The sequence below is a fragment of the Corticium candelabrum genome, chromosome 12, assembly GCF_963422355.1.
Source record: "Corticium candelabrum chromosome 12, ooCorCand1.1, whole genome shotgun sequence".
Classification (NCBI taxonomy): Eukaryota; Metazoa; Porifera; class Homoscleromorpha; order Homosclerophorida; family Plakinidae; genus Corticium; species Corticium candelabrum.
In genome coordinates this window covers 4,172,983-4,196,137 of record NC_085096.1, presented here as the reverse complement: position 1 = coordinate 4,196,137, position 23,155 = coordinate 4,172,983, and the positions used below count along the sequence as shown (strand labels likewise).

General features: G+C 41.5%; 4 protein-coding genes, 1 long non-coding RNA gene and 1 pseudogene across 5 annotated transcripts in view; 2 read left to right on the top strand and 4 right to left on the bottom strand.

Annotated features, from left to right (window-relative positions):
• Positions 1-2,180: 2,180 nt before the first annotated feature.
• On the top strand, positions 2,181-4,551 carry LOC134187596 (uncharacterized). The gene is made up of 6 exons (XM_062655748.1): positions 2,181-2,434; positions 2,496-2,564; positions 2,633-2,785; positions 2,855-2,905; positions 3,183-3,370; positions 3,442-4,551. The coding sequence occupies exons 1-6, from the start codon at positions 2,282-2,284 to the stop codon at positions 4,454-4,456; spliced, it is 1,629 nt and encodes a 542-aa protein (XP_062511732.1). The 5' UTR covers positions 2,181-2,281; the 3' UTR covers positions 4,457-4,551.
• Positions 4,552-8,974: 4,423 nt separating this feature from the next.
• Positions 8,975-9,688, bottom strand: LOC134188395 (uncharacterized). Its single transcript, XM_062656574.1, has 2 exons — positions 9,596-9,688; positions 8,975-9,510 (listed from the first exon to the last, which is right to left on the bottom strand). The coding sequence occupies exons 1-2, from the start codon at positions 9,602-9,604 to the stop codon at positions 9,055-9,057; spliced, it is 465 nt and encodes a 154-aa protein (XP_062512558.1). The 5' UTR covers positions 9,605-9,688; the 3' UTR covers positions 8,975-9,054.
• Positions 9,689-12,655: 2,967 nt separating this feature from the next.
• Positions 12,656-17,389, bottom strand: LOC134188045 (uncharacterized). The gene is made up of 8 exons (XM_062656226.1): positions 17,087-17,389; positions 16,758-16,979; positions 14,649-14,742; positions 14,520-14,582; positions 14,426-14,452; positions 13,657-13,692; positions 13,460-13,594; positions 12,656-13,269 (listed from the first exon to the last, which is right to left on the bottom strand). Exons 3-8 carry the CDS (start codon positions 14,694-14,696, stop codon positions 12,817-12,819), a joined length of 762 nt encoding a protein of 253 aa, XP_062512210.1. The 5' UTR covers positions 14,697-14,742; positions 16,758-16,979; positions 17,087-17,389; the 3' UTR covers positions 12,656-12,816.
• LOC134187595 (uncharacterized) lies at positions 15,348-16,669 on the bottom strand (annotated as a pseudogene).
• A 2,273-nt stretch (positions 17,390-19,662) lies between the features above and the next one.
• LOC134188368 (uncharacterized) lies at positions 19,663-20,223 on the bottom strand. The gene is made up of 4 exons (XR_009971317.1): positions 20,152-20,223; positions 20,014-20,070; positions 19,911-19,956; positions 19,663-19,844 (listed from the first exon to the last, which is right to left on the bottom strand). It is a non-coding gene; the product is annotated as an uncharacterized LOC134188368 (long non-coding RNA).
• A 243-nt stretch (positions 20,224-20,466) lies between these two features.
• Positions 20,467-23,155, top strand: part of LOC134187885 (fibroblast growth factor receptor 2-like) — an 8,901-nt gene continuing 6,212 nt past the window's right edge. Inside the window, exon 1 of the mRNA XM_062656055.1 lies at positions 20,467-20,544. The gene's annotated coding sequence lies outside the window, so the exon portion shown is untranslated. The remainder of the gene's footprint in view (positions 20,545-23,155) is intronic.

Below are 23,155 nucleotides of genomic sequence, written 5' to 3'. Positions count from 1 at the left end.
AAATAATGGTGTTATCGTGTTTATATATATATATATATATATATATATATATATATATACATGTATATATATATATATATATATATATAGAGAGAGAGAGAGAGAGAGAGAGAGAGAGATAGATATAGATATAGATTTGCGTCTTCGTTCAACTTCGAGTTTGGTCAAACATGTATTTTGCAGCTTCGTGCACGTTTGACGGAACGTTTAAAATAATACAGCTTTGCCGTCCTCTGTCATCATTGTGTGCCCGAGAAAGACTATATTTTATGGAGAGAATTCGTAACACTTACTATTACTACTGATATTAATCGTGCTTTCCGCCATGCAATTAAGATTGAAAAATATAAATATATTCTATTAATATATTCTATTAATATATTAATATTCTATAAAAATATATATATATATATATATATATATATATATATATATATATATATATATTATTAATACATTCTTTTCTCCGTCAAACATTTGCAGCATGCATTTCCTAGCAGAGAAAACTTACTGACGGCTTTTCTTCCGGCTCTAATTAATTGATGGATAGTAGCGTAACCGTAAACAAGGATTACCCTGTTTGCTGGCCAATGTCTGAAGTATTGACTACTAGCTAGTAATGTATTTGTATTAGATACACTTCTGAACAGCACGCTTTTCTAACACTGCTCGTAATCAGTCGGATAATTAGTTGCCCAAACCGGATAATCGGTTCCAGACGCTTTCCCTAGATCACTAGTAGTGATCTGGACATGGAGGACTTTGTCAATGTGTCCGATGCTGCCAGCCACGTTTTGTCGGTACTGCGAGAAGTCAGGAACTCACAACATTCGTCTGCCAGTCGCCTGTCTTTGGAACTAAGCAACAGCTTTTCTGGAGTTATTGGATGCCGTCGAGCCAGAAGATCCGACCCTATACCAAGGCGTGGCCGTTGTAGAAGAGCTGCGTCATGGAGGACTCATGTTGTGTGTTTGGCCCAAGTGAACACCACGAGAACAGTCACTCGCTCAGAATTGGAACGGCTTACAAGGGCTGGACTTGGTATGCAATTAGCAATTTTCGTTGGCGTAATAATAGCATAGAAATTTGGCAGGTGTACCACGCCATGAGATTTCATTGGTGCCAAGCGATCACCCATATTCTGAATTGCCGTTGACTTGGACAGCTGAGCAGATGCACCAATGGGTCTTGCAGACATTCCCACTGCTGGATAGTACCACTTATACTTACCATAAAGCGGACAAGAACCGAAACCTAGTCCAGTTACCAGCAGAAGCAAACACTCCTGAGATTCTCAGAAGAGAAGTGCGCCAGGGAAAGCTGTATATCCGACCAACAACAAATCTATTATCATCGTCAATGGAAGTAAGTATACTAAGTTACCTAATTGATGCTATTTGATACAGACGTCTTCCTCAATGTTGTCTTCTTTAGCATGCATCTTAAGTTGAGAGCACTAGCCCAAGCCCAATTAATTAAGTGTGTATCATGTGGTGTCGTTCCTCCACGGCCTTGGATCGCGCTTTTATTTCTATATATTATGCGCAAAGCGTGGTCCGTGGATATGGAGTTTCTAAGGTGATTATAGTGTTAGGATTAGGTATGCATGGTTTGTATTAGGGATCCATGGTTTGTACTTACAGGCAATATCTTTGGGCACAACATCTAGATTTTGCGACCAGCTACAGGTCTTTGTAAACCTTGTGATCGTAATTAAGTTAATTTAAGTTAATGCTTGCAGTTGGACTACGTTCAACTAACAGGTCGCGTAATAACCCTGTAAAAGCTCTCAGCTGCCTCTATCATAGGGTCTGGCGTCGTCGTAAATATATATGACTCTAGCAGACGTACCTATACATGTAAATAAATAACAGATAATAAAAAAATAAAAAAATATACAAACAAAAAAATAAACAAACAAGAAAATAAATAAATAAACAAAAAAATAAACAAATAAATAAACAAAAAACAAATAAATAAATAAATAAATAAATATTATATATCGTAACCTTCAAATGGCATGACAAGAGAGGGGCTCGCATTTCTCACCAACTACGGCATAAAACAGTTTCAATAACTTTTTGTGGCATAGGTCTCAACTGCTTCTTCTGCGACTCGTACTGGTGAAGACATCCACACCAGAAGAACCATTCGCGTAAAAAACTATTCACAATGTGACATGATGCAGCATAACACACGCTCCATGCACGGTCTATTGTAGGCTAGGCAGTTGCCGACAGCAGCAACCACAACAGCAGTAACCAGAACAGTAGCAACAACCATGATAACAGTTCCAACAACAACACCACCACCAGGAACAACAACAATCACACGCTCTTCGTATCACCTAATTGGATCTTCTGTTCAAAGAGATCAGCTTCGCGATTGGCAAGATAGAGAGTATGAAGAAAGTCTTCGAGCTGATCAAGCGAGGGTATATGCATTGCGAGTCTAGTGAAAATCGTAGTGTGCAAATATATCGCTGCATCTCTAAGGAAGCAGAGATTCTAAGACAACAGCGACGGGCTCGAGAGGAAGACTTGTTTTCATCATCTATAAGACAGGTGGAGAGTCTATGCTGGTATTTACAAGTCTGCTTGTAAATTGTCGTAACTATTAATTTTGCCTGCAGCGTGTTTCTGTTTTGCGGCCGTGGCTAGCTACTATGTGCCAAGCGTATATACTCCCGGACTCCCAGTCGTCTCAACTTGGCTCTACAATCCGGTTTAGACTACCTAACGGTAGTTCTCACAACCAAACATTTAGATCTGCTACTCCGCTTAATGTAAGATTCCTAGTATCAACTAAGTTAGTAATTTTTCTTCTGTCTTATTACATTATTGCTTTCGTATAGGTGCTGTACATGTATGCTGGTACTATTCCAGACATTTTCGATCCCGAAGCTGTACGACTTCTGAACACCTCTTTTTTCCCTCCAGCAGTACTTCTTCCCAATCCCACCAACACCTTCGAAAGTTGCAGACTAGCCCCTTCGGCTAATGTTTTAATTGAAAATCTAGTATGATTGAATTACAGACTATTGGTATACGTCTGACAATATTAATTAAACTTGTTTACATGTACAGGAACTTGAGTCTCAGGAGCAATGTCTTCTTGATTACTCCACAACTGCAGGGTGTCCCGTAACTACGACTAGGCCAAGACTAGCATGTGAAGTTTAGCCGCAGCATTCTTCACCTCTAGTCACTGTTGCAGTCGCCTCAAACATTACAAGTCGTTCTGAAAGTCCAAACCATATTCCAGACAGTGATGATGAAACGTTGGATGTCATTTCTCTCCGTTCTACGCCTCCTCCTGCCAGCTCGCCAGGCGCGAATTCATTGTACCAACCTACATCTCCCGATATCCAGTAAGCTTGTCGTGTGGACTAGCAGCCTTACTTCATATGCTAATTTAATTCGTATATTTATTCTCTTTTAGCGATGAAGTAACCAATTCTGAAGCAGATCCAGAAACGTGGATTGAGGTTCGGCGATCAGTTTTGGTAGAAGATCTTATTCGTCGTTTTCAGGATATCACCGATGTTACCAGCAGGCGTGTTAGCATAAACGTGAGTGGAGAGTCTGCAGTGGATGTAGACGGGGTTTTTCGTGATGTACTGACGGTGTTTTGGAATGAGGTAATGGATAGAAAGTTTGACGGAGAGATGGAGAGACTTCCCGTCGTCGACCCCAATACGACTAAAGAAGAATTTGTTGCAATCGGGCGCATTCTGGCTTCAGGTCTTAAACAGGTTGGGTTTTTTCCACTAAAGTTTTGTAGGGCAACGGTAGTATCGGGACTCTTCGGAGAACAAGTAACTGATGACTGCCTAGTGACATCTTTTTTCAACTACCTGTCGGAAACTGAAAAAGAACTTATTCGTCAGGCAGAAAGGATGGATGTTCTCGACGACGGCACTCAAGAAGAACTTGCCGATCTATTCAGTCGGTTCGGCGTAAAGCAACTGCCCACAGCTGAAAATCTTCGCGACATAGTGCGACGAGTTTCTCATTCTGAACTGTTGGCAAAGCCAGCCTTTGCCATGGAAGCAATAAAGAACGGCGCGGCTTCTTGCCTACCATCAACTAGATGGTACGAGGAAAAATTGGCAGAACTTACACCATCTGCAAGAAAGGTGGCCACTCTAATAGCAGAGCCAGACGCCATGTCTGCTAGTCAGCAGGCTGTCTATAACTTCCTGCTCAGATTCATCCGGAGTCTGAATGCAGAGATGCTAGGACGCTTTTTGCGCTTTTCAACTGGGAGCAGTGTTGTGACGGTCGATATCGTAAAGGTCGATTTCAATGCATTGACCGGACTCTCTCGCCGCATCACATCACACACATGCAATCCATGCTTGCACTTACCCACTACATACTCAAGTTACACCGATTTTCGCGCAGAGTTTAACAGCATACTGACTGGAAATCAGTGGACAATGAACTTTGTATAGAGAACATTTGCGAGTATAGAGAACATTTGCGAGTATAGAGAACATTTGCGAGTATAGAGAACATTTGCGCGTAACTGCTGACGTTGTCAGATCTTAAACGTTCATTACGTATGTAGTGTAGTTGGCTATTTCAAACGTTGTAGTGTCGATTGGCACTTGATTGTATTTCATGACGACTTAATAAATGAATGAAGGATTGTTGATTTCACTTTGTGCATATTAGAAAATAATGGTAAATTAAGCGGACTATCTAGGAAACTCTTGTTTATACTTGCACATGTACATCTGGTCACTGAAGAGTTGCAAGTGCATCAAGATAAAGATCAACCCCCCCAACAATCACTATCATGGAGTGGATTTACGCGACTTTGAAGTTCTTCTAGCGTCTCGTCTGTCAATTGTATTGAACTTGGCGGAACTATGACTGAGCTGCTTTCTGGATCTTCAACCCGAGTGGATCTTTCCAAGTCGATCCCATACTGGACTATTTCTTCCGCTGTTAATATCGCGTCTTCTGCTGTTCTTCCACTACCGCACTGTTCGATCATTCCCGATATCCATATTTGCACTGGACTTCGGCCATGCTGTGTAAAACAACAAATTACTGGTCAGTTATTGCTCTAGAGCTTTGAATCAATCAATAGCAAAATGAGCTGACCTCAGTCGACAAGTGGTGTCTATTCCAAGCACTAACAAAATTGTCAAGAGATTGGTTGATTCGAGGAATAAACACGTATTGCAAGCAATACAAATGAAGCTCATTGTTGACATTCAAAAGTTCGTGATCTTCCAAGAAGTAAAACAGTGAGTAGTAAAGGCTAAGAACGCCTCTATATACATCTACCCACAATCTCTTAATTCGTTGATTGTGCACTGAACGACCAGTAATATGACTCCCGCGACCAGGTCCTCTCAACAAAAGCATTAGCTCTGCTACCCGCACATTTTCACCGCCCTGGTCAGAGCGAATTCGAGATGGAGTTCCATAATTTGTGATCGCTTCTAGAAATAATGCTAATACTGTTTGTGACCTGTTGTTATTTGAACATCGCAGATAAACAACTAGACGTGAGTGACCGTCAATTCCTCCGTGGACCACCAATCTCCACCTGTAATGTACGTATAAAATAGAGTTAATGCGCGCAAACTAAATGACACTGATACGAAAATTTTTAAGTGCTGCAAACAGGACAACAAAATTTGTACCTAATCAAGGAATGGTTTCCGTCAATGTGCCAGAGAGAATTGGGTCCGTGAACTCGGTACACACGTCTTTGCGTAGAATCGCTCCAACGGAGTGCAACACCTGCTGGATCAACCCTCAGTTGAGATGCGCGAACCCTGCTTCTTTGGACACGCACTCCTTCCGATTCTAAAAGGCTATTCATAGTTCTGCCTCCGGCTCGAGGATAGTCACGACCAATCCTTGCAACAGATGCGTCTAATTCTTGGTCTGAAAGTGTGGAATATTGTCCTCTCAAACTCAAACCGAAGTCTCTCAACCGACGTTGTAATGTTCTAAACGAAACACCAAGTAGAGAACTGATATCGGTACCTGTAAAGCCGTAGTGTATAAGAAATTGAAGTTGTTGCTGGGGAATGTCAAATAACGGTGAACCACGAGACCCCGACGTTCGGCGAATGGACAATGATTGACGAGGTGAGGGCGACTCTATCCGGCAAGCCTCAATAGACAACAGTAAATTGCGTAGTCCAGACACCAGGCTTTGACACTGGTGTGCCTGCAGCACGTCACCGACTCTTTCCACGTTTCCAATTAGATACTCAACTCGAACGATACAACTGTCGACATCTCTTTGCGACACTTCTCCGGAACCCAGAAGACGTTGCACGTCAGCAACAACACGTGCAATGCGGCAAAGAAACGACTCGATGTCGCTTCCAAATCGATTTCGCGCTCGTGACATTTGCAAAAGAACTACAAGACGTATATACAAACGTATAGTGCAACTATAAGTCAGCTAGAGAGCGGTGCAATAGCTCCTTTTTAATATAGTGTTAAAAGGCGTCTTTGCCGGTGGTCTGAGCGGTTTGTTAGACAATCGTCACTCATTGTGTACGTTTGTATTCACAAAATTGTGCTAAAATCTATATTCCTTTGTAGTACAGGTACTAAGGAGCACCTGCACTTGTGCTAAAAGCAAATCGATTTATCGCAAGTGGAGTGTACGTGAATGTATTAGTTAATTAAGGTAGAAACAAAATTGCTTTAGCTCAATTACATGATCCACAAAGAGCAAGCGCCTAATAATCCATTCCAAAATAATGCTTGTGGCTGCTTATTTACTATGATTGTTAGCGTGTTGTATTTGACTCAGACTCAAATCTCTCAGACTTTGGTGTACTTATTGTATTCACGTTACTAGGTAACCTGTACTACAGCACAAACTCTTCGCATTAGCGCTTATTGCAGGTGCGCTTGTGATAAACGGACAATGTGTACACCTGTGCCACAACCGTAATCTCTTTTGACGCAAGTACACGTGCACCTGTTTTACACCTGCAACAGTGTTAGAAATATCTAAAAGTGCGTGATCGACGGAAACAAGAAAAGATCAATTGAACAAGAACTCTTTGCATGCCCGTTCCGTACGTCCGCTAGATATATTAATTAATACATCAGTTAACGTGTAGTTATCTGAGCGGTCTTTTACACAGTTCAATTAGCACGTTTGTGTACCCATTGTGTTGAGCAAATTGTGCTACACAAGCTAATCGGCTTAGCGCTTATAACACAAGTGCAGGTGCACTCTATGCGTCTATGTATGCACCAGTGCCACAACCCTAATTGCTTTGGTACATGGACAAGGAGAGGTGCACCTGTGCTACACCTGCAAATGTGTTACTGAATCTAAAGCGTTCCGCAGCAGAGGTGTTAAATATCACCTTGCTGTTGTGGGGTTTCATTTCTACTTAAGTAGTATTCATTTCCACTTAAGTAGAATTCATTTCCACTTAAGTGGAATTCAATTCAACTGAAGTGGAAATAACAAATTTCACTTAAGTAGAAATGGATTTCTACTTCAGTAGAAGTGCTGATTTCTACTTCAGTAGAAATGAATTCCACTTAAGTAGAATTGAATTTCACTTAAGTAGAATTGAATTTCACTTAAGTAGAATTGAATTTCACTTAAGTAGAAATAGCGAATTACGGCACAAATGGCGCGCCATAACGGCGGTGGTGAATACTAAGGTTTCCTATCACATGCAATAGTCTTAGGCGACCAGACAGGCCCTCCTCCTGTCTTGCAGGTGAGGAGATGCTATTCACTTTCACATAACGTTGCACTACAGACACAGGCTTCTACACTGTCTGAGTGACAGATGAATAAGAAGACCAAGCCTCACAAGGGACGCCAAGCTAAAATCGCAGAGTTGCAGTGCGAAACGTTGTAATATTGGAGATGCATTTAGCCAAGCTCCGGCTCCTTTCCCTTGAAGTGAAAGCAACCTCGAACTGTCTCTAGTAGTGGGTGAATATTCAATCAACTCACGTGACTGGAGGGTGTACAGTTCATGTGACAGCCTGTGCTGAAGTTTCTTGGTCCTTGTTAAGTAGTCACTTAGGACCTTGTCAGGGGGCAAGGGCTTGACAAGAGACTCACCTGTCTAGCCAGAGAGTCGTTGAGTTAGGTTGTCGACGATGGAAATTAGCGCTGGAAAACGAAGTGGAAGCTCAACAACTCAATGGATCCACGATGCAATAACTCAGGATGTGATGTAGTGGAGAGAGACAGCATGCCAAAGCCCCAGGCGTACTGGCAGAGATACTTGTTTCCAAGGTAGGTCTGCACTGGCATGACCCAGAATAAGAGAGAAAGTTTTCCGTGTCAAAAAGTCAATAAGGAAGCAGCTTGAGCCAAGATGCTGGGACGTGCTGTTCAAGCCAGGATATCAAGACTTGGGACATGATAATGTCGAAGGATCAATGTTGCGCTCTGAGTTCCTCCAACCTTGTGAGTTGGTCACATTGTTTTTTGTTTCTGTTTTTTGCATCATTAATTGTAATGAGTGCAACGTCAGGTTATAATAGTAATAATAGCAAAGAACCAGACTGGGCGACTGCCGAGCACGTTGATTCAACAAAGGAGACAGACCCGATTGGAGTACCAAGGAACATTGAACCTTCACGATTCACAGGTACAACTATGCCAGAGGCATGAGGAACAACTGAAGGACTGAGAATCTTACATTTTGCATCAGAAACGATCAGGTTGATGGAACAGAACATTCTTTTCTGAGATCAATGGTTTCATCAGGAGGACCCAAGAGAAACACTGTCTGGCTGTCTGTCTGTCTGTCTGTCTGTCTGTCTGTCTGCCTGTTTGATTGTGTGTTCGTCAATGTTTTTGTCAGTCCCTATTTATTAAATATCTTCCTTAACCCCAGAATCCTTGCTTGTTACGCTTATGCTCTGTTGATGTTATAGCGACTTATCACCTTACACCAACATTGTTGACTAAATCATGTATATGACTCTTGATTCTACAACAGCTACAACCATAAAGATACATCTAGGGAAAAAGAAATTGCCGCAATTATGGTGTCCTTGCAGCTAATTGTACTGTGTAGAAATGTTAGTTTCTTTTAACAGTGATTTCGAAGTAACGCAAGTCGTGCTGCTCCGGTGCTTGTCCTCTGCATGCCACCAACCACAGTCCTAACCTGGGCTGTATGGCAGTTGAAAAAGTGCTAGCTGAAGCGCGCGAAAATACGGGACTCATTGTAGTTGCCCACGTGTTCTGATCGGGAGAGACGTCGAACTTTGTTGTCCATACTTGTTCGCTATCTTGAAGTCCCCAATCTGTTTCCTCCTCAGTGAATCCTCCTGTTGAGTAGCAGAAGTTACTTCTATCGTTCCATTCAATGGGAGAAAGCCCTCCCATGTCGAAATAGTGAAATCCTAGGCAACGTCCACTGTCACAGAGTGCGACCTGAAGGTCATTGTCGACCGTTAGTCGTATTTTCGTGAAAGTGATGGTGACGACGTATGTTGTGGAATCATATAGTTTGTTGGCTTCAATAAGTGGCAACTATTGAATAGAAGGTTAGTTAATTAAATGATTACGTCGTGGGTGCATGCCAATGGCGCATGCGCAACCAGATAAGGAGTGTTACCTGAAACATTTTGCTGCGATCCTGTTCAGCAGGATAAAATCTGATGTATGAGGGCGTTGCCGAAACATTTGCTTGCAAGTAACTGGAATGGTTGGCAATGTACAATGGCGAGGCGAAGAGGTAAAAGTCATCATCCTAGAATGCATTATTCAACTTATTCATGGTCTAATGCAAAACGATCTCAAACAGCTGATATGTTTTACTGTGATTTGAGTTTGATTCGAACTTGGGCAGCATTTCTACACGTAACAAAACAAAAACGCCACTAGAATTGCAACAACTGAATCACTGATATCAATATTTAAAATTTAAGCATCATTTGAAGGATGTTATGCACAGCAATGCTGCCATTTTCGGTAGCTGAAGCTGATCCAAGCGGGAGCTCAAAGGGCAAGACAGACAAACAAATTACCAGACGAACTAACAGACAGACTGAGTAACAGACAGACAGACTAAAGGAACGACAAACAGACAGACAGACAGACACAAAGACAGAAGACTGACTGACTGACAGACAAACAGACAGACGGACTAATAGACTGATAGACAGACAGACAAACAGACAAACACAGCATCTGCTCTTATGAATATCATTGGAGTATAGGCTAGCACTTTCGCCTAACGGTTTGGCAAGTATTCATCGCATTGCTCTTTCTGTCCCTTTTTTAGCCAACTGCTTTTCACAAACTTGCAGATGCTTTAAAAACTTTTAAAAATTCTTGCAAACTGAGAAACATACATACATACACACACACACACACATGGGCATTTCAAAAAATACAGAATTATGGGAGAATAGTAGGCTAAATATACATGAAAACAGAAGGGGCGATACGTACGCGCACGGCCCAGGTGCTGCCTGAATACATTTAGTGACCAGCAACAAACCTGTTTAATTAAGTTTAAAGTGGCTGTCTGTCTCGAGAGTTCTCCCTAATGGTTCAGTACAATATGAAATAAGATTGATTTTTAGTGGATGGTGTGTGATGTTTGAACAATTTCCGTGGTTTGCTCTTGCGGTTTTGATGAGAACTATACAAAACAAGAACAATTGAGAATAATGAGGGTAATTGTAGAATTCAGGACCAGACTAGTTGGGATGAAAAATTATGTGCCTCATTGCAATCTCGTGAGTTGCGTTATCTCCTCTCCAGTGTATGCATGTAACATTTTTGGAAGCCGCGGCGGTGCACAAGAGAAGCTGTGGGAAGTCTATCGAGTGCATGCTCGAAGTGGCCGCATGCTAAATCAGTGTCACCGCTTCTAATGACTTGGAACTGTTGCATGACATCAGTACATGCACTCCATTAGTCTGCATGCCAGTACAGTGTAGTACTTTTGTACTGAAAACTTTTGCAAACAGTGGGACCCATCAGAGTCCATGCTATAGCTCCTATCGTGTTCTGTTGTGCGAGTCTTAAAAAACAATTATAGATTTATTTATTATTTATTTGTTAATTTTTATATTAAGTCCGTAGTTCAATAATTTACATATTTAATTTATTGTAATCAAATTTAGAGTCAATCACTGACCTTCACGTCTTGTGACAGCTTGCTTACCTAGAGACCAAACAACAGACACAGTTGAAAACCAAGACACGAAACACACGATTGTGTGATTTTTTGTTTACAGCGTTGAATAGTTGTCTAACAAGGCAGGAAGTGTCGTCAGACTGTTGGCTTTCGACTCGACTCTATAACACTAGCAGTAATAGCACCAGACACAGGAACAATTCAATCCTCATGCTAGACTTACGAGGAAAGCCATTGTGGTTATGTAAAAGACGAATGAGAGAATTGCCATCTTCTATATCCGATTGGTATAGATAGAAATATCTACGCATACAAGTAGTAACACTTGCAAGAAATAAAGGGTAGACTTGAATGGCAAACCATGCACAAACACGACAACCTGTTGTGACAACAGAATGCGAGCATGCGCAATAAGGTTATCAAATTGCACACCGCATAAATTATGCAGAACTATGCGCTGCACGTGTGTCACTGCTGACAAAGGATGCATACCAAATAAAGTATCCGCGTGCCTTGCGTTCGATCATTTCGTGTTCTGTAATTACACATACGTATGTGTACGTGTCGGTTCCTTCCATTTTTGCTGCATCTACGACCATGTGAGCAGCCTCTTGCGCTTTTGTGAGCAACAGTCTTAGCTAGATCAATAGACAAACAAACGCTCGACAATTAGGACGCATGTAGTCCTGGCTTCCGCAAAAATTATAGTAGCATTTGAAGCTAAAAGTCATGTGTGATGACATAGAGCAAACATCGTGCATATTTTTGTTAGAGGGGTGCGTAGCTCTTTAAATTGTTAGAAATTTTAAAAGATTTTTATAATCTGAAAATTTTATTTTGATATGTTGAGCCGTTATAGGGACATATTGTTTGCACACACACACACACACACACACACACACACACACACACACACACACACACACACACACACACACACACACACACACACACACGTAAAAGTATTACAGCTTTGCTCCCCTTGTTGTACTACTCGGGTTGGTGATGATTAACTGTTTTAAAGTTTCATCTGGGCAGATTGGCTAACTGGGGAAAGTTGGAGATTGAAGGTGTGTGTGTGTGTGTGTGTGTGTGTGTGTGTGTGTGTGTGTGTGTGTGTGTGTGTGTGTGTGTTTGTGTGTGTGTGTGTTTGTGCTCGCGTGCGTCTGTATTAGTGTCTGCATCTGTGTCTGTGTCCGTCTGCATTTGTCTGTGTCTGTCTCTGTCTCTGTCTCTGTCTGTGTCTGTGTCTGTCTGTGTCAGTGTCTGTGTCTATGTCTGTGTCTGTGTCTGTGTCTGTCTGTCTGTCTGTACATGTCTTGTGTTTCTGTACTCTTATGTGTACGCTCGTGCGTGCGTGCGTGTGTGATACTAAGTGCATTTTAACTTATATTAATTAAGTTAACATCTAGATTATAAAGATTATACTACGCACCTATCTTCTTCTATTAGCTGGAGTCGGCTAAGAATGCATGGCTTTTACTTAACTTAGAAAGTAAATCCAAGTTGTTATTTGATAGACATTGTTTATTGTTACTTCACATCACGTTTCCTCAGTAACACATATATGACTGAATGATTGACCAACAGTTTGACTTAACAAAAAAATTATATACATACATATACGGGAATTGCTGTAGTTACTACTTCAATTTAGTAGGCATATAGATACCGAGTCAACTAAAATGTTAAGTTTTCCTCACAGTGATTTCGAAGTAGCGCAAGTCGTGTTGTTCAGTTGCCTGATCTCTGCATACTGTCAACCACAGACCTAAACTCGGATTGATCCCGTCCCGATAAGTGCCCCTTACAGCACGAGAAAATACGGGACTTAAAGTAGATGCCTGCATGTCCTGACCAGGAGAGACTTCGAAGTTTATTTCCCATATTTGCTCTTCACCTTGCAGGCCCAAATCGACACCAAAATCGCTACTCGATTCTAGGAAACATCTGTCGCTTGTGTCATTCCATTCGATAGGAAATAGGCCTCCCTTTTCGTAGTAGTTGAATCCGAAACATCGTGAACTGTCACACAGTGCAACCTGAACGTCGTTGTTTGTTGTTACTCGCGTCTTCCAGAAAGTGATGGTAATTATGTATCTGACGGAATTATGTAATTTGTTGGCTTCGATTAGAGGTAGCTAGACAATTAGAGAAAAGTTTAGTCCTAAATTAATTAATGTCGACTAGACTCCTTCCTATGTTACGTGTGTGTGTGTGTGTGTGTGTGTGTGTGTGTGTGTGTGTGTGTGTGTGTGTGTGTGTGTGTGTGTGTGTATGCGTGTGTGTGTGTGCATGAATCCGCACGTGCGTTTGAATACAGACACTGACCTGAAACAATTTGCCGCGGCGTCTTTGAAAAGGAGGAAATCTGATGTTGGAAATGTTTGTGACGAAGGTTGGCTGCAAGAAACTGGAATGATTGGCAATGTACGATGGTGACGCAAAAAGGTAAAACACTTCAATCTAATGCATTAACAATGAATTGTGTAAAGTAACAACAATGTTTAAAATTGATTTAAAATTACCGACTGTTTGTTTTGATTGAACGATTGACAACATTCCTGAGCAAAAAGAATGAAAAATATCATTAGAATTACAAAAAATAATTGATGTTAACATTTATTTAAAATCTTTAAAACGGTATTTGTAGCTACGTTGCCATCTAATAAATCGATTAAGCAAGTTTGGATTGCAAAGTTTTGTGTACAATTTAATTTATTTTTATAAATTTTGGAGTTTAGTAGGAAAGCTATTTTTAATATATATTTGTAAATAGTTTTAAATGTAAATATATATCACATTTTTGTAAATCATTTACTTAAATGCAGTAATTGAATGTTTTAGTTCCTTCTGTCGCATTTCCTGCATTTCACGCACCGTCACGTGACTCAAAACTTACTTAAATCTGGTCTTTTCAAACTCTATGTATTCAGAATTATAGAAAGCTGCTGTGCTGCAAGAAGCGAAGCGGATTGACCTCGTTGTAAAACGAAGTTTGTCAAGTGCAGCTGGCTAGAAGTGTGCATACCATAGCTAATTAATCACATCAGTGTCACAACGAGAAGCCTGTTGGTCATGACGCACTCATATGCCATCAGTTCTGCATTGCATGGTTTCATTATACCTTGTGTCACTGATCTCATACCTACCTTCGTAATTCTAGCAAGAAGGTTGCTAGAGAATTTTTTGAACAGACTGTACACACCTATTGAGTCTTAGATACGAAAATTATGAATAATTATATTTCTTGCAATCAGTGTGGCATAATTATTAAATAGATTTGTACTCAATCACCTCGACTTTCTGTGAAAGTTTGTTCACCTATATAGAAAACGAAAAATACAATTAAAATAGAAGAGCGCGACGTACAACTGTGATGCCCTCGTACAGTGTTGAATAGTTGATTAACCAGACAGGAAGTATCACGAGACTGTTGACAGTGTGCTCGAATCTAGAATGCGAGCAGTACAGCAGTCACAGGCTACGGTCAACGCCATTCAATTTTTGACTTACGTACCAGAAAGGTTGATACGAAGAAGTAAAATGTGAATAGAAGAGCGGCCATCTTGTAGCTAGGATCTCGATCGTACTGATGCGAGTCTAGGCACCTACTGCAGAGAAGTAAAGGTCGATAATAGTGGCAGCTAAAAGCTGATATGTAAACTATATAGCAGTCTAGAGAGCAGTCGAAACAAACCAACTGAGAAACTTAGAAAGTGAGGATGCGCAATTTTGCTAAACAAATGTGCATACCAATATGCTACATTACTACTAGTACTGCAACGAACGTACTTAGCACAGTGGCGTAGGAACCACGGGAATTCCTGGGCCTCGCGTAAAAATTTTTTTGCGATTACGTAAGTCTACAATGGCATGCTAAGTGAGGTCAACAAACTACTCCATGTATATCTCACTTTCCCGGTCGCATGTGCTACCGCAGAAAGGTCCTTCTCTTTCCTTAGCAGAATTAAGACATTTCTTCGGTCCACCTAGACGCAGGAGAGATTGAAGACTAAGTTCCTGTGTTCAGAAAGAGATGCACTCGATCTTGTTGCTGTAGCAAAGGAATTTCTGGTGTTAGACAGCCGCCGAATGAAATATTTTGGCAAATTCTAATACTATCGATGTTTCTTATATTTAATTTGATTAGAGAATAGATAAGATTGTTAGTTAAGAATAAGTTCTTTAATTAATATATCAGGATATCGTCTGGCGTACTCGATTTTCTTCTCTTCACACCTTTATCTATTGTGGTCCAGTATAACTGTGTAGCTCTACATTTACTAGTAACAGAAAATAACGTGAAACCATCATGGAACTCTAGCGACCATAATTTCTATACAAACCTGAAAGAGTGGTTGTGCTGAGTTATGTGTTTCAGGCAATGGACTAGTAACAAGAGACACAATCGACTGATTGCTGGCAAAAATCCTTTGAAAAGACTCTGTGCATTGACTTGAAGTAGTGTAGTGTCCACCATTTATCACATAATCTTTCGTTGAATAACCTCATGCCAATGTCAGCCCTTGCGGACAGTATACGACGGCATGAGAGCCTCATTGAGAGCCATCCTAGACACTGGCATGAGCTTGCAGTTACTGTAATATTGGCTTCACTAGAGGACACGTGGTACTGCTGATTTTCTGCACATTTTAATGCTACTTTTGCCATCATATCCATTTGCTCTTTCACAAACTTATAGGCATACGGAGTAAGGCACCGCATATAATGCTTGCTTGCTTCATCAGAGGTTGAATGAAATGCAGTCGGCACTTTCAAAACTGAAAGACTTGCATTATGATCTTGTTCTGACAGTAGTACTCTCAGAATTACAAAGAACTTCTCAGTGAATGTTTCCATGGAGGAATAGCGGGCCATGACAGATTTAAATATGGCATTTAGTGTTTCAAGTCTGTTGTTGGTCTCATTCAAGAAGTTGCCTGTGCTGTATTTCATACCCATTGTCTATTGCTTACGAATGGGATGCCACTGCTTGTTGAAGAAGTCGATTACAGCTGCAGGAGCGCAGGTTTTGAAAACGAGAATGCAATTCTGTATATTTTATTTCATTTGTGGCATATGCCATTTGCTGGAGAAGTTTCAAACACATGGTCCTCTGACCTGATGTGATGCCCATTTTTTCACAAGAAATCTCTCGTCGAAATGACCTGAAAGTGTGGTAGACACAAATCAAAAGGTCAGCATTTGGAAAATTTGATGCTAGTACGTCACATTCAGTCATGTCTTTGTCTGCCATCAAACTCTGGTAGCTGTCCAGGACTGATTGCAAATTTCTTTTAAAATAGACATGATTTTCGATAGTGATGTTTCAGTCTCTTCAAGTAACAAAAATGCTGCCGCAATATTACTTTGCCCATTGCCATCTTCTATGAGGATAATGTATAATGAGAACCGCAGCTCAAGAAGCTAGAAGGTAGTATCAATAAATAATATCTCAGGGTAAGCATCAAATGCCTTTTTAATTTGGTCATTTTGAGAATGGACTTCCACTAGATATTTTTGGTCATTAATTGTCATTACATGCACACTTAAATTTGCACATGACCACCCCAAATGCACATCAACAACACATTCTACAGCATTTAAAACCTACATAATAACCTACCATGTTGCTCTGTCGGTTCCTTGATAGCAACTTCTAAGTTGTTACGGGTACTCCCACTTTTCATTAGTGTAGATAGATTGCTCAGGTCCTTTGAAAGAACAACTTGGCCTGTTTCGTTTGACAGTTTACCTTGCACCATCTTCTTGTTTGTTTGTAATTTTTGTGCTTCTTGCTTGGCATCATTGGAAGCTTTCTCTGTCGTGGTAGTTGCCTGAAGAGTTCCTATGAAAACAAAGTGCTGTTTATTGTCTCTATAGTACTACAGCCAAGTGCAATGCAATATGCCATGCCTTTTAATTATTGAATGCAAGGATGACAATAATTCTTACCTTGCTGATGTCATTATTATGCTGGAGGCTAATACACCTTTGATCGTCAATTTCGGTCCATCTGTTGATGCTTGATGTTGATATGAAACTTTGTTTGTTAAAAGACGATGCCATGGGTACAAGTACAGACTTATCAATGATGTTTGTGACGTCAATAGTCTGAGTGGATATCTAACACGCTAGCACCTTGCGTAGGTAAGGTGAATATTTTCTTGCCTGCCAAAATAACGTCAAATTTGACTTTACATCATTCAGAGCCATGTGCGGTGAGCATATCCTTTCCCGTTTTTTGCTGGGATGAATGCAGAAATTACAAACAAATATAAATGCTATTATTCCACATGCCGATAAACACTTTTGAACAGGAAAGTTCAAACAATTTCGAGAACAGATGTGTTCACCATTGGGGCCAAACATTGGCTTATGCATTGCATTCGCGTGATAGAACATTTCATTTGCTTGCTAAGAACCCTCTTCAGTAATAAAGAAACCTGTTGTGTTTTGACCGACAGATTGATGGAAATAGGAAACCCTAGGGGATCACAGTAGTAGGTAGTTTCAACACAGACATCTACAGAAACCACCCAGTGATTTCCTGTTAGCAACTTGTTGGAAGTCATGGTGGTCTGAAATAATTGATTTACTCAAACGTTTATGATCAAGAATGCAAGACAAAAGTTTTCCTTGCCTTCCGCAGCTGCTAAAACAACTTTGTGCAATCCCGTTTTGTTATACTCAAAGAGAACTATGCACAGACATTCTCTTGAACGTTGATTTAAGACATCAGACAACTTTTGCAGAATGTGCTCTGTTAGCCAAGGATTGCAAGTCAACATGGAAATTTGATGACTGTTTAAGTGACCACATGTCGTTGTTATGGCAGATGCTGGTTGGTTCCATAACAGGGTCTAAACTAGATCTAAGGGTGCTTTCACACTGACCTTAGTTTAACCTAGATTAATTAAGCTAGTTGAGTAAACACTACCAAATGGAACATGTAATTGCTGGGTAATAGACCTTGGTTAACACTGAGCTGCGTTCACACAGCACACAAATGACCCACTAACCAGTCTAAATACTAATTAGGTATATCTTGTCATTGTTGTCCTCAATCTTTGGAAGGTTTGGAGGGTTTCGTTCTATCACTAGAGACATGATCTTTACAAGCGACATCTGGTTGTACATTCTGCACAGCAACACTAGGAGAGAAGTAAAAAGGATCTCTCGTTGCCGACGCGCTTTTCTTCGCCTTCTCCTTTTCCACTGAAGACGCGCCCGTGTAGCTTTGAAGCGTCTGTAGCACATTCTAGAAAATGGGCCATTCTTCGGTATGCCTAGAAGGCGGAGTGACCTAGTTGTAGGCAGAGCAACCGAGTTCTAACCTTTTAGCTTGCAAGTGTGTTAGCGTTAACCTAGGTTAGCCGAAGCCATTAATTAGGACCAATTCGTTAAATGTCGTCTGGAGCTAAATTTATTAGAGTTAACTTAGCTAGCCTCGTCCCCAGACTCACGTGAGCCTGGCAGTGTCCGGTTCCCGTATAACACTTTCAGCCTCCCGTGAGTCTGGACTCACCGCGCCTACTTTCACACATTTACTTCACTAAGTGTCACCCCACGTCATAGTCTTGGCACCCCACGTGACTACATGGTACGTACGTCACAAACTCAATTAGCTTAAATCTATCTAATGTGTAACCCAGCAGACTGTGTATCACGCCCAAGCTTCCAAACAGCGCATGGTGACTCTCCACAGTGAGTGATGCACCACGTTCACGCTATCCAAATCTCAAGACGACTTCAGCATGTGGAAAGGTGAGTGTATTCCTAGCTAAGTTATTGTCCTACTCGCGTAGACTGGCGAGCCTGCCAAGTCTAGTTACAGCGATCCGGACTGCGGGTGTAGTTCACTCGTTGTTTCGTCGCACATCCGCTATCTGCATGGCCCTTGCTAGTGCACAGACTCTAATGGCCAGTAGGGCGCGCAATGGCAACAAGAGACACATTGACATGGAATTGCAGTCCGCTCTCCGTGTTTTCAATTATGATGACTTTCGGGAGAGTAAACTTGAAGTCTCCAGGGCCATTCTAGGGGGAAAAGACATCTTTGTCCGCACAAACAACGAGTGAACTACACGTGGAGTCCGGATCGCTGTAACTAGACTTGACAGGCTCGCCAGTCTACGCGAGTGGGACAATAACTTAGCTAGGAATACACTCACCTTTCCACATGCTGAAGTCGTCTTGAGATTTGGATAGCGTGAACGTGGTGAATCACTCACTGTGGAGAGTCACCATGCGTTGTTTGAAAGCTTGGACGTGATACACAGTCTGCTGGGTCACACATTAGATAGATTTAAGCTAATTGAGTTTGTGACGTACGTACTATTTAGTCACGTGGGGTGCCAAGACTATGACGTGGGGTGACACTTAGTGAAGTAAGTGTGTGAAAGTAGGCGCGGTGAGTCCAGACTCACGGGAGGCTGAAAGTCTTATACGGGAACCGGACACTGCCAGGCTCACGTGAGTCTGGGGACGAGGCTAAACTTAGCTATGTTAGAAACGTTGTGTGAATGCACCCTAGGACATCTGTAATCCCGTTACAATAAAACTGTCTTCACTGCTACTACATCTGGCCACAATAAGCAATAATTTATGAACCTACAAAGTCAAATATAGATAGATGGTAGATCAACCCTTCTGGTCTAACAGCGACATCAGCAGTCCACTTAAAATCTAAATGTCTTCACTGATACTAGATCTGTCAACAATAAGGCATAACACGAGAATGTACAAACAAAATAAGATAGGTGGAAGGTCAAACTACCTTGTTTGATATCAATAATCAACTCCAGGGGTAAAGCAGAAAGATGCTACAACCACAGCTTTGACTTGATATGTTCTTCTACACACAATTGATCGTATCCTACCTTGGCTCGACGACACAAGGCTCTGTTTCCACAAAATTGGAACGACGCGACGCCATCCTAGTACAGAGGCGATACAGCACACTAGATGGTTTTGATCGCGGCCCAAAATATAAGCATGCGAGGAAACCATTCATCTACCTAGTCCACCTGTCACCCGGACTCAGTCGCTGTTCGCAGCGGAGAAAAAATTTAGGATACACGCCGCGTCCGGGCTCTATTCATACCTCATACTGTGGCCCGTATGTCTAGCAAGTGCGCTAGCAGACGTTGTGCAATTCAAATCGCACATCTATCGTTCCAAAGCCTAGATATTGATACGTAAGACTGATCTGGTTCCCTGTCACTCCGTCGCAGGCTACCGGAGAAAACCGCAATCGTAACTCAAATAAAAGGGGGTGTCCACAATTAGGGACACCTACTGTTAGGATACCCTACCGCCTATTTGTCTAGTCTGCAGTTTGTGAGTGGAACGTTCACGCTACTCACTTCCCAAAATCGACGGCAGCAACCGTGCGTTACCAGAATGAGAAGGTTAGTGTTTGTTTGTAATGCTCCAGATACGTCTAGACGTTTTCTTGCTAGCAATAGATGACAGACGTGGGTACTCTGCTACTGTCTCGTTTAGTTCGCTAAAAGTTTGTAGAAGTGTGGTAAGAGTTGAGTCTTGTAGTTCGTCATGTCAGACTGGAAGCTATGGTAGACATTAGCATTCAGAATACTCTACAGGATATGGCCACCGATCAATGGAACTGTGCCAAATATTGTTCTCATCACACAAAAACAATTATAATTAATTACACTATTAGATTAGCTATACTCATCAGTCTCTACATATGCAAGTAAAGATACTTTGAATGTCGTTCTTGAATTGCAGAGAGGCGCTGATAAAGGATGACGAACTGCTAAGTAACTAAAAGTACATACCAAAACTAGAAATAAGTAACTCTCTACTACACCGGACAGCTGGGATCCAGGAGTTTTCTCATGTTGTCTCTACTAATTTTGGTATATGACGTAGTTTGAGTTGGCATGTTAATCACGGGAAAGTTCCACTTTCTGCTGGGGTTAATAAGATGCGACATCATTTCCACTACTAGGAAGTTATTCCCACAACTCCGGAAGAGCTTCCATCTTTCATTTTTATCTTCCAACAGCAGGCTGACGTCAGCATTTGGTGGGTATTGTGAGGCATTCATACTACGTTTCCTACGTATGCAAATAGTGCAAGGCTTTTTACTGCACTTTTTACATTGATCTGTGAAGCCATTGAGTTATGGTGGGAGGGACTGCGGTTTTGATACTGACAGCAAGGGCAAGAGTAGCAGCGTCAAAACAAACGTTGACCAAAATTTTAAGAGAAAAGGAACAAACCGTACTGTAAGGAAAACGTGGATATCTTGCTTAGACAGGGACATAGGAGAGAAGTAACGCTGGTCTGTCAACAACCGGACTTATGAAATTGTAGTTTGTCTGTGGGCTAGTGTCCCAACTAGGGATGAGCCAAAATATATTTCAGAGATTTTAATCCATCTTCTTACACAGCTTTAGTTAAGTAAGAGTTACTATTTTCAAGTAACGTAGCAATACACTTAATTACGTAATTACTATTGTGTTACACACTGTATACCACAATACTGTACACATGCATGTACTGCTTTGAAGTCACCATTAGTGTATTGTACGTGTATTACTGAAGTGTACACATTACACTGCTAAACATCTTCAAGTTAGAGCCTCTACACGTATGTTACACATATTGTCCCAACGATTGTCCACTAATTCGTGAAAACACATGCAATATCTAGGTGGCGCGTTGCAGCACCGCCCTGACACCACAAGTCACGCCCAAATCTGGATGCCATCTGTCATGAGTCCATCTCGATAGCCTTGACACGGCGGTAGTTTGCATGGTGCTGGCGGGACCTGACGGCTTAGGGAAGTGCACGCGCGACCGAAGCAACTCTTCTACTCTGCGTTCATGCAGATAAAGAGACGAAAATCAGTTGGGTAAAATGTAGGGAGCAAAAGAATGTCGCTTAGACTTTGACCGCTCCCAGCAAAGTACGTATTGTTAGCCCACGAAAACTCATACCCAGCAAGCCCCAATGCAACCGATTCCTTATCAAAATGTATGTGCTAACGACAGTCTTGCACATGCTTTAAAACAAACGCCAATAACACTCACCTTTTACGACTACATCGCGAGTCAAAATGACCGGAAACCGCCATAATCATCGTCACTTTGACCTCGTCCTGCATCTCCAAACAAGAGAAGATTCCACCTTGACAAGAAGTTCTGAAGAAAGCAATAGTGCAGGCACATCCAAGAACCAAGTAGGTCGGATTCGCTCCGCTCTATATGTTGGGCAAAATACAAATAGTCGAAGCTGCCGGCGGACGAACGTCATAGTTGACCGTTTTGCTCGGCTTCCTGCAAGCGTATCTAGATCTCTATAAGGTTTGGAAAGCACGCAAAAAAACAGAGAATAGATCAGTTGTCAACGCTGCCTTGTAAGACGAGCTGAGGTCAAAAACTTAGTAGACTGTGTCATGCAAGCTATATATACGCCATACAAATGTTCAGATTATCCGGGACATCTCGCGAACTTAACTTCCCTGGTTGTTTGCTAGACTGTACCCTACCGCCTATTTGTCCAGTCAGCAGTTGGTGAGTGGAACGTTCACGCTACTCACTTCCCAACATCGACGGCAACACCCGTGCGTTGCTTTGTACTGATCTACTGATCAAACGGCTTTGTGCACAGAGGTACCAGAATGAGAAGGTTAGTGTATGTTTGTAATGCTCCAGATACGTATATATGTTTGCTTGCTAGCTATAGATGACAAACGTAGGTACTCTGCTGTGGTCTCAGTTAGTTGCGTCTAATGTTTGTAGAAGTTTGGTAAGAGTTGGATCTACTTCGTCATGTCCGGCTGGAAGCTATTCTAGACATTTAGCATTCAGAATACTCTACAGGATACGGAACCGATCAATGGCACTGTTTGAGATATAGCTCTCATCACACGAAAATAAATATTAAATAATAAACTATCAGATTAAACTCATCAGTCTCTCCGTAACCAAGTAAAGATACTTTGAATGTCGTTCTTGAATTGCAGAGTGGCGCTGATAGAAAGATGG

Bases quoted from the DNA above. Each gene is read 5' to 3' on its own strand.
- LOC134187596 (XM_062655748.1), top strand. From the start codon at position 2,282: ATGATAACAGTTCCAACAACAACACCACCACCAGGAACAACAACAATC. The intron at 2,435-2,495 runs GTATATGCATTG...TGCATCTCTAAG, and splicing joins TTCGAGCTGATCAAGCGAGG to GAAGCAGAGATTCTAAGACA. The intron at 3,371-3,441 runs GTAAGCTTGTCG...ATTCTCTTTTAG, and splicing joins CCTACATCTCCCGATATCCA to CGATGAAGTAACCAATTCTG.
- LOC134188045 (XM_062656226.1), bottom strand. From the start codon at position 14,696: ATGGCCGCTCTTCTATTCACATTTTACTTCTTCGTATCAACCTTTCTG. The intron at 14,453-14,519 runs GTACGAGGGCAT...TTTTCTATATAG, and splicing joins TTAATCAACTATTCAACACT to GTGAACAAACTTTCACAGAA. The intron at 13,693-14,425 runs GTGATTGAGTAC...CTTTTTGCTCAG, and splicing joins AACTTTCACAGAAAGTCGAG to GAATGTTGTCAATCGTTCAA.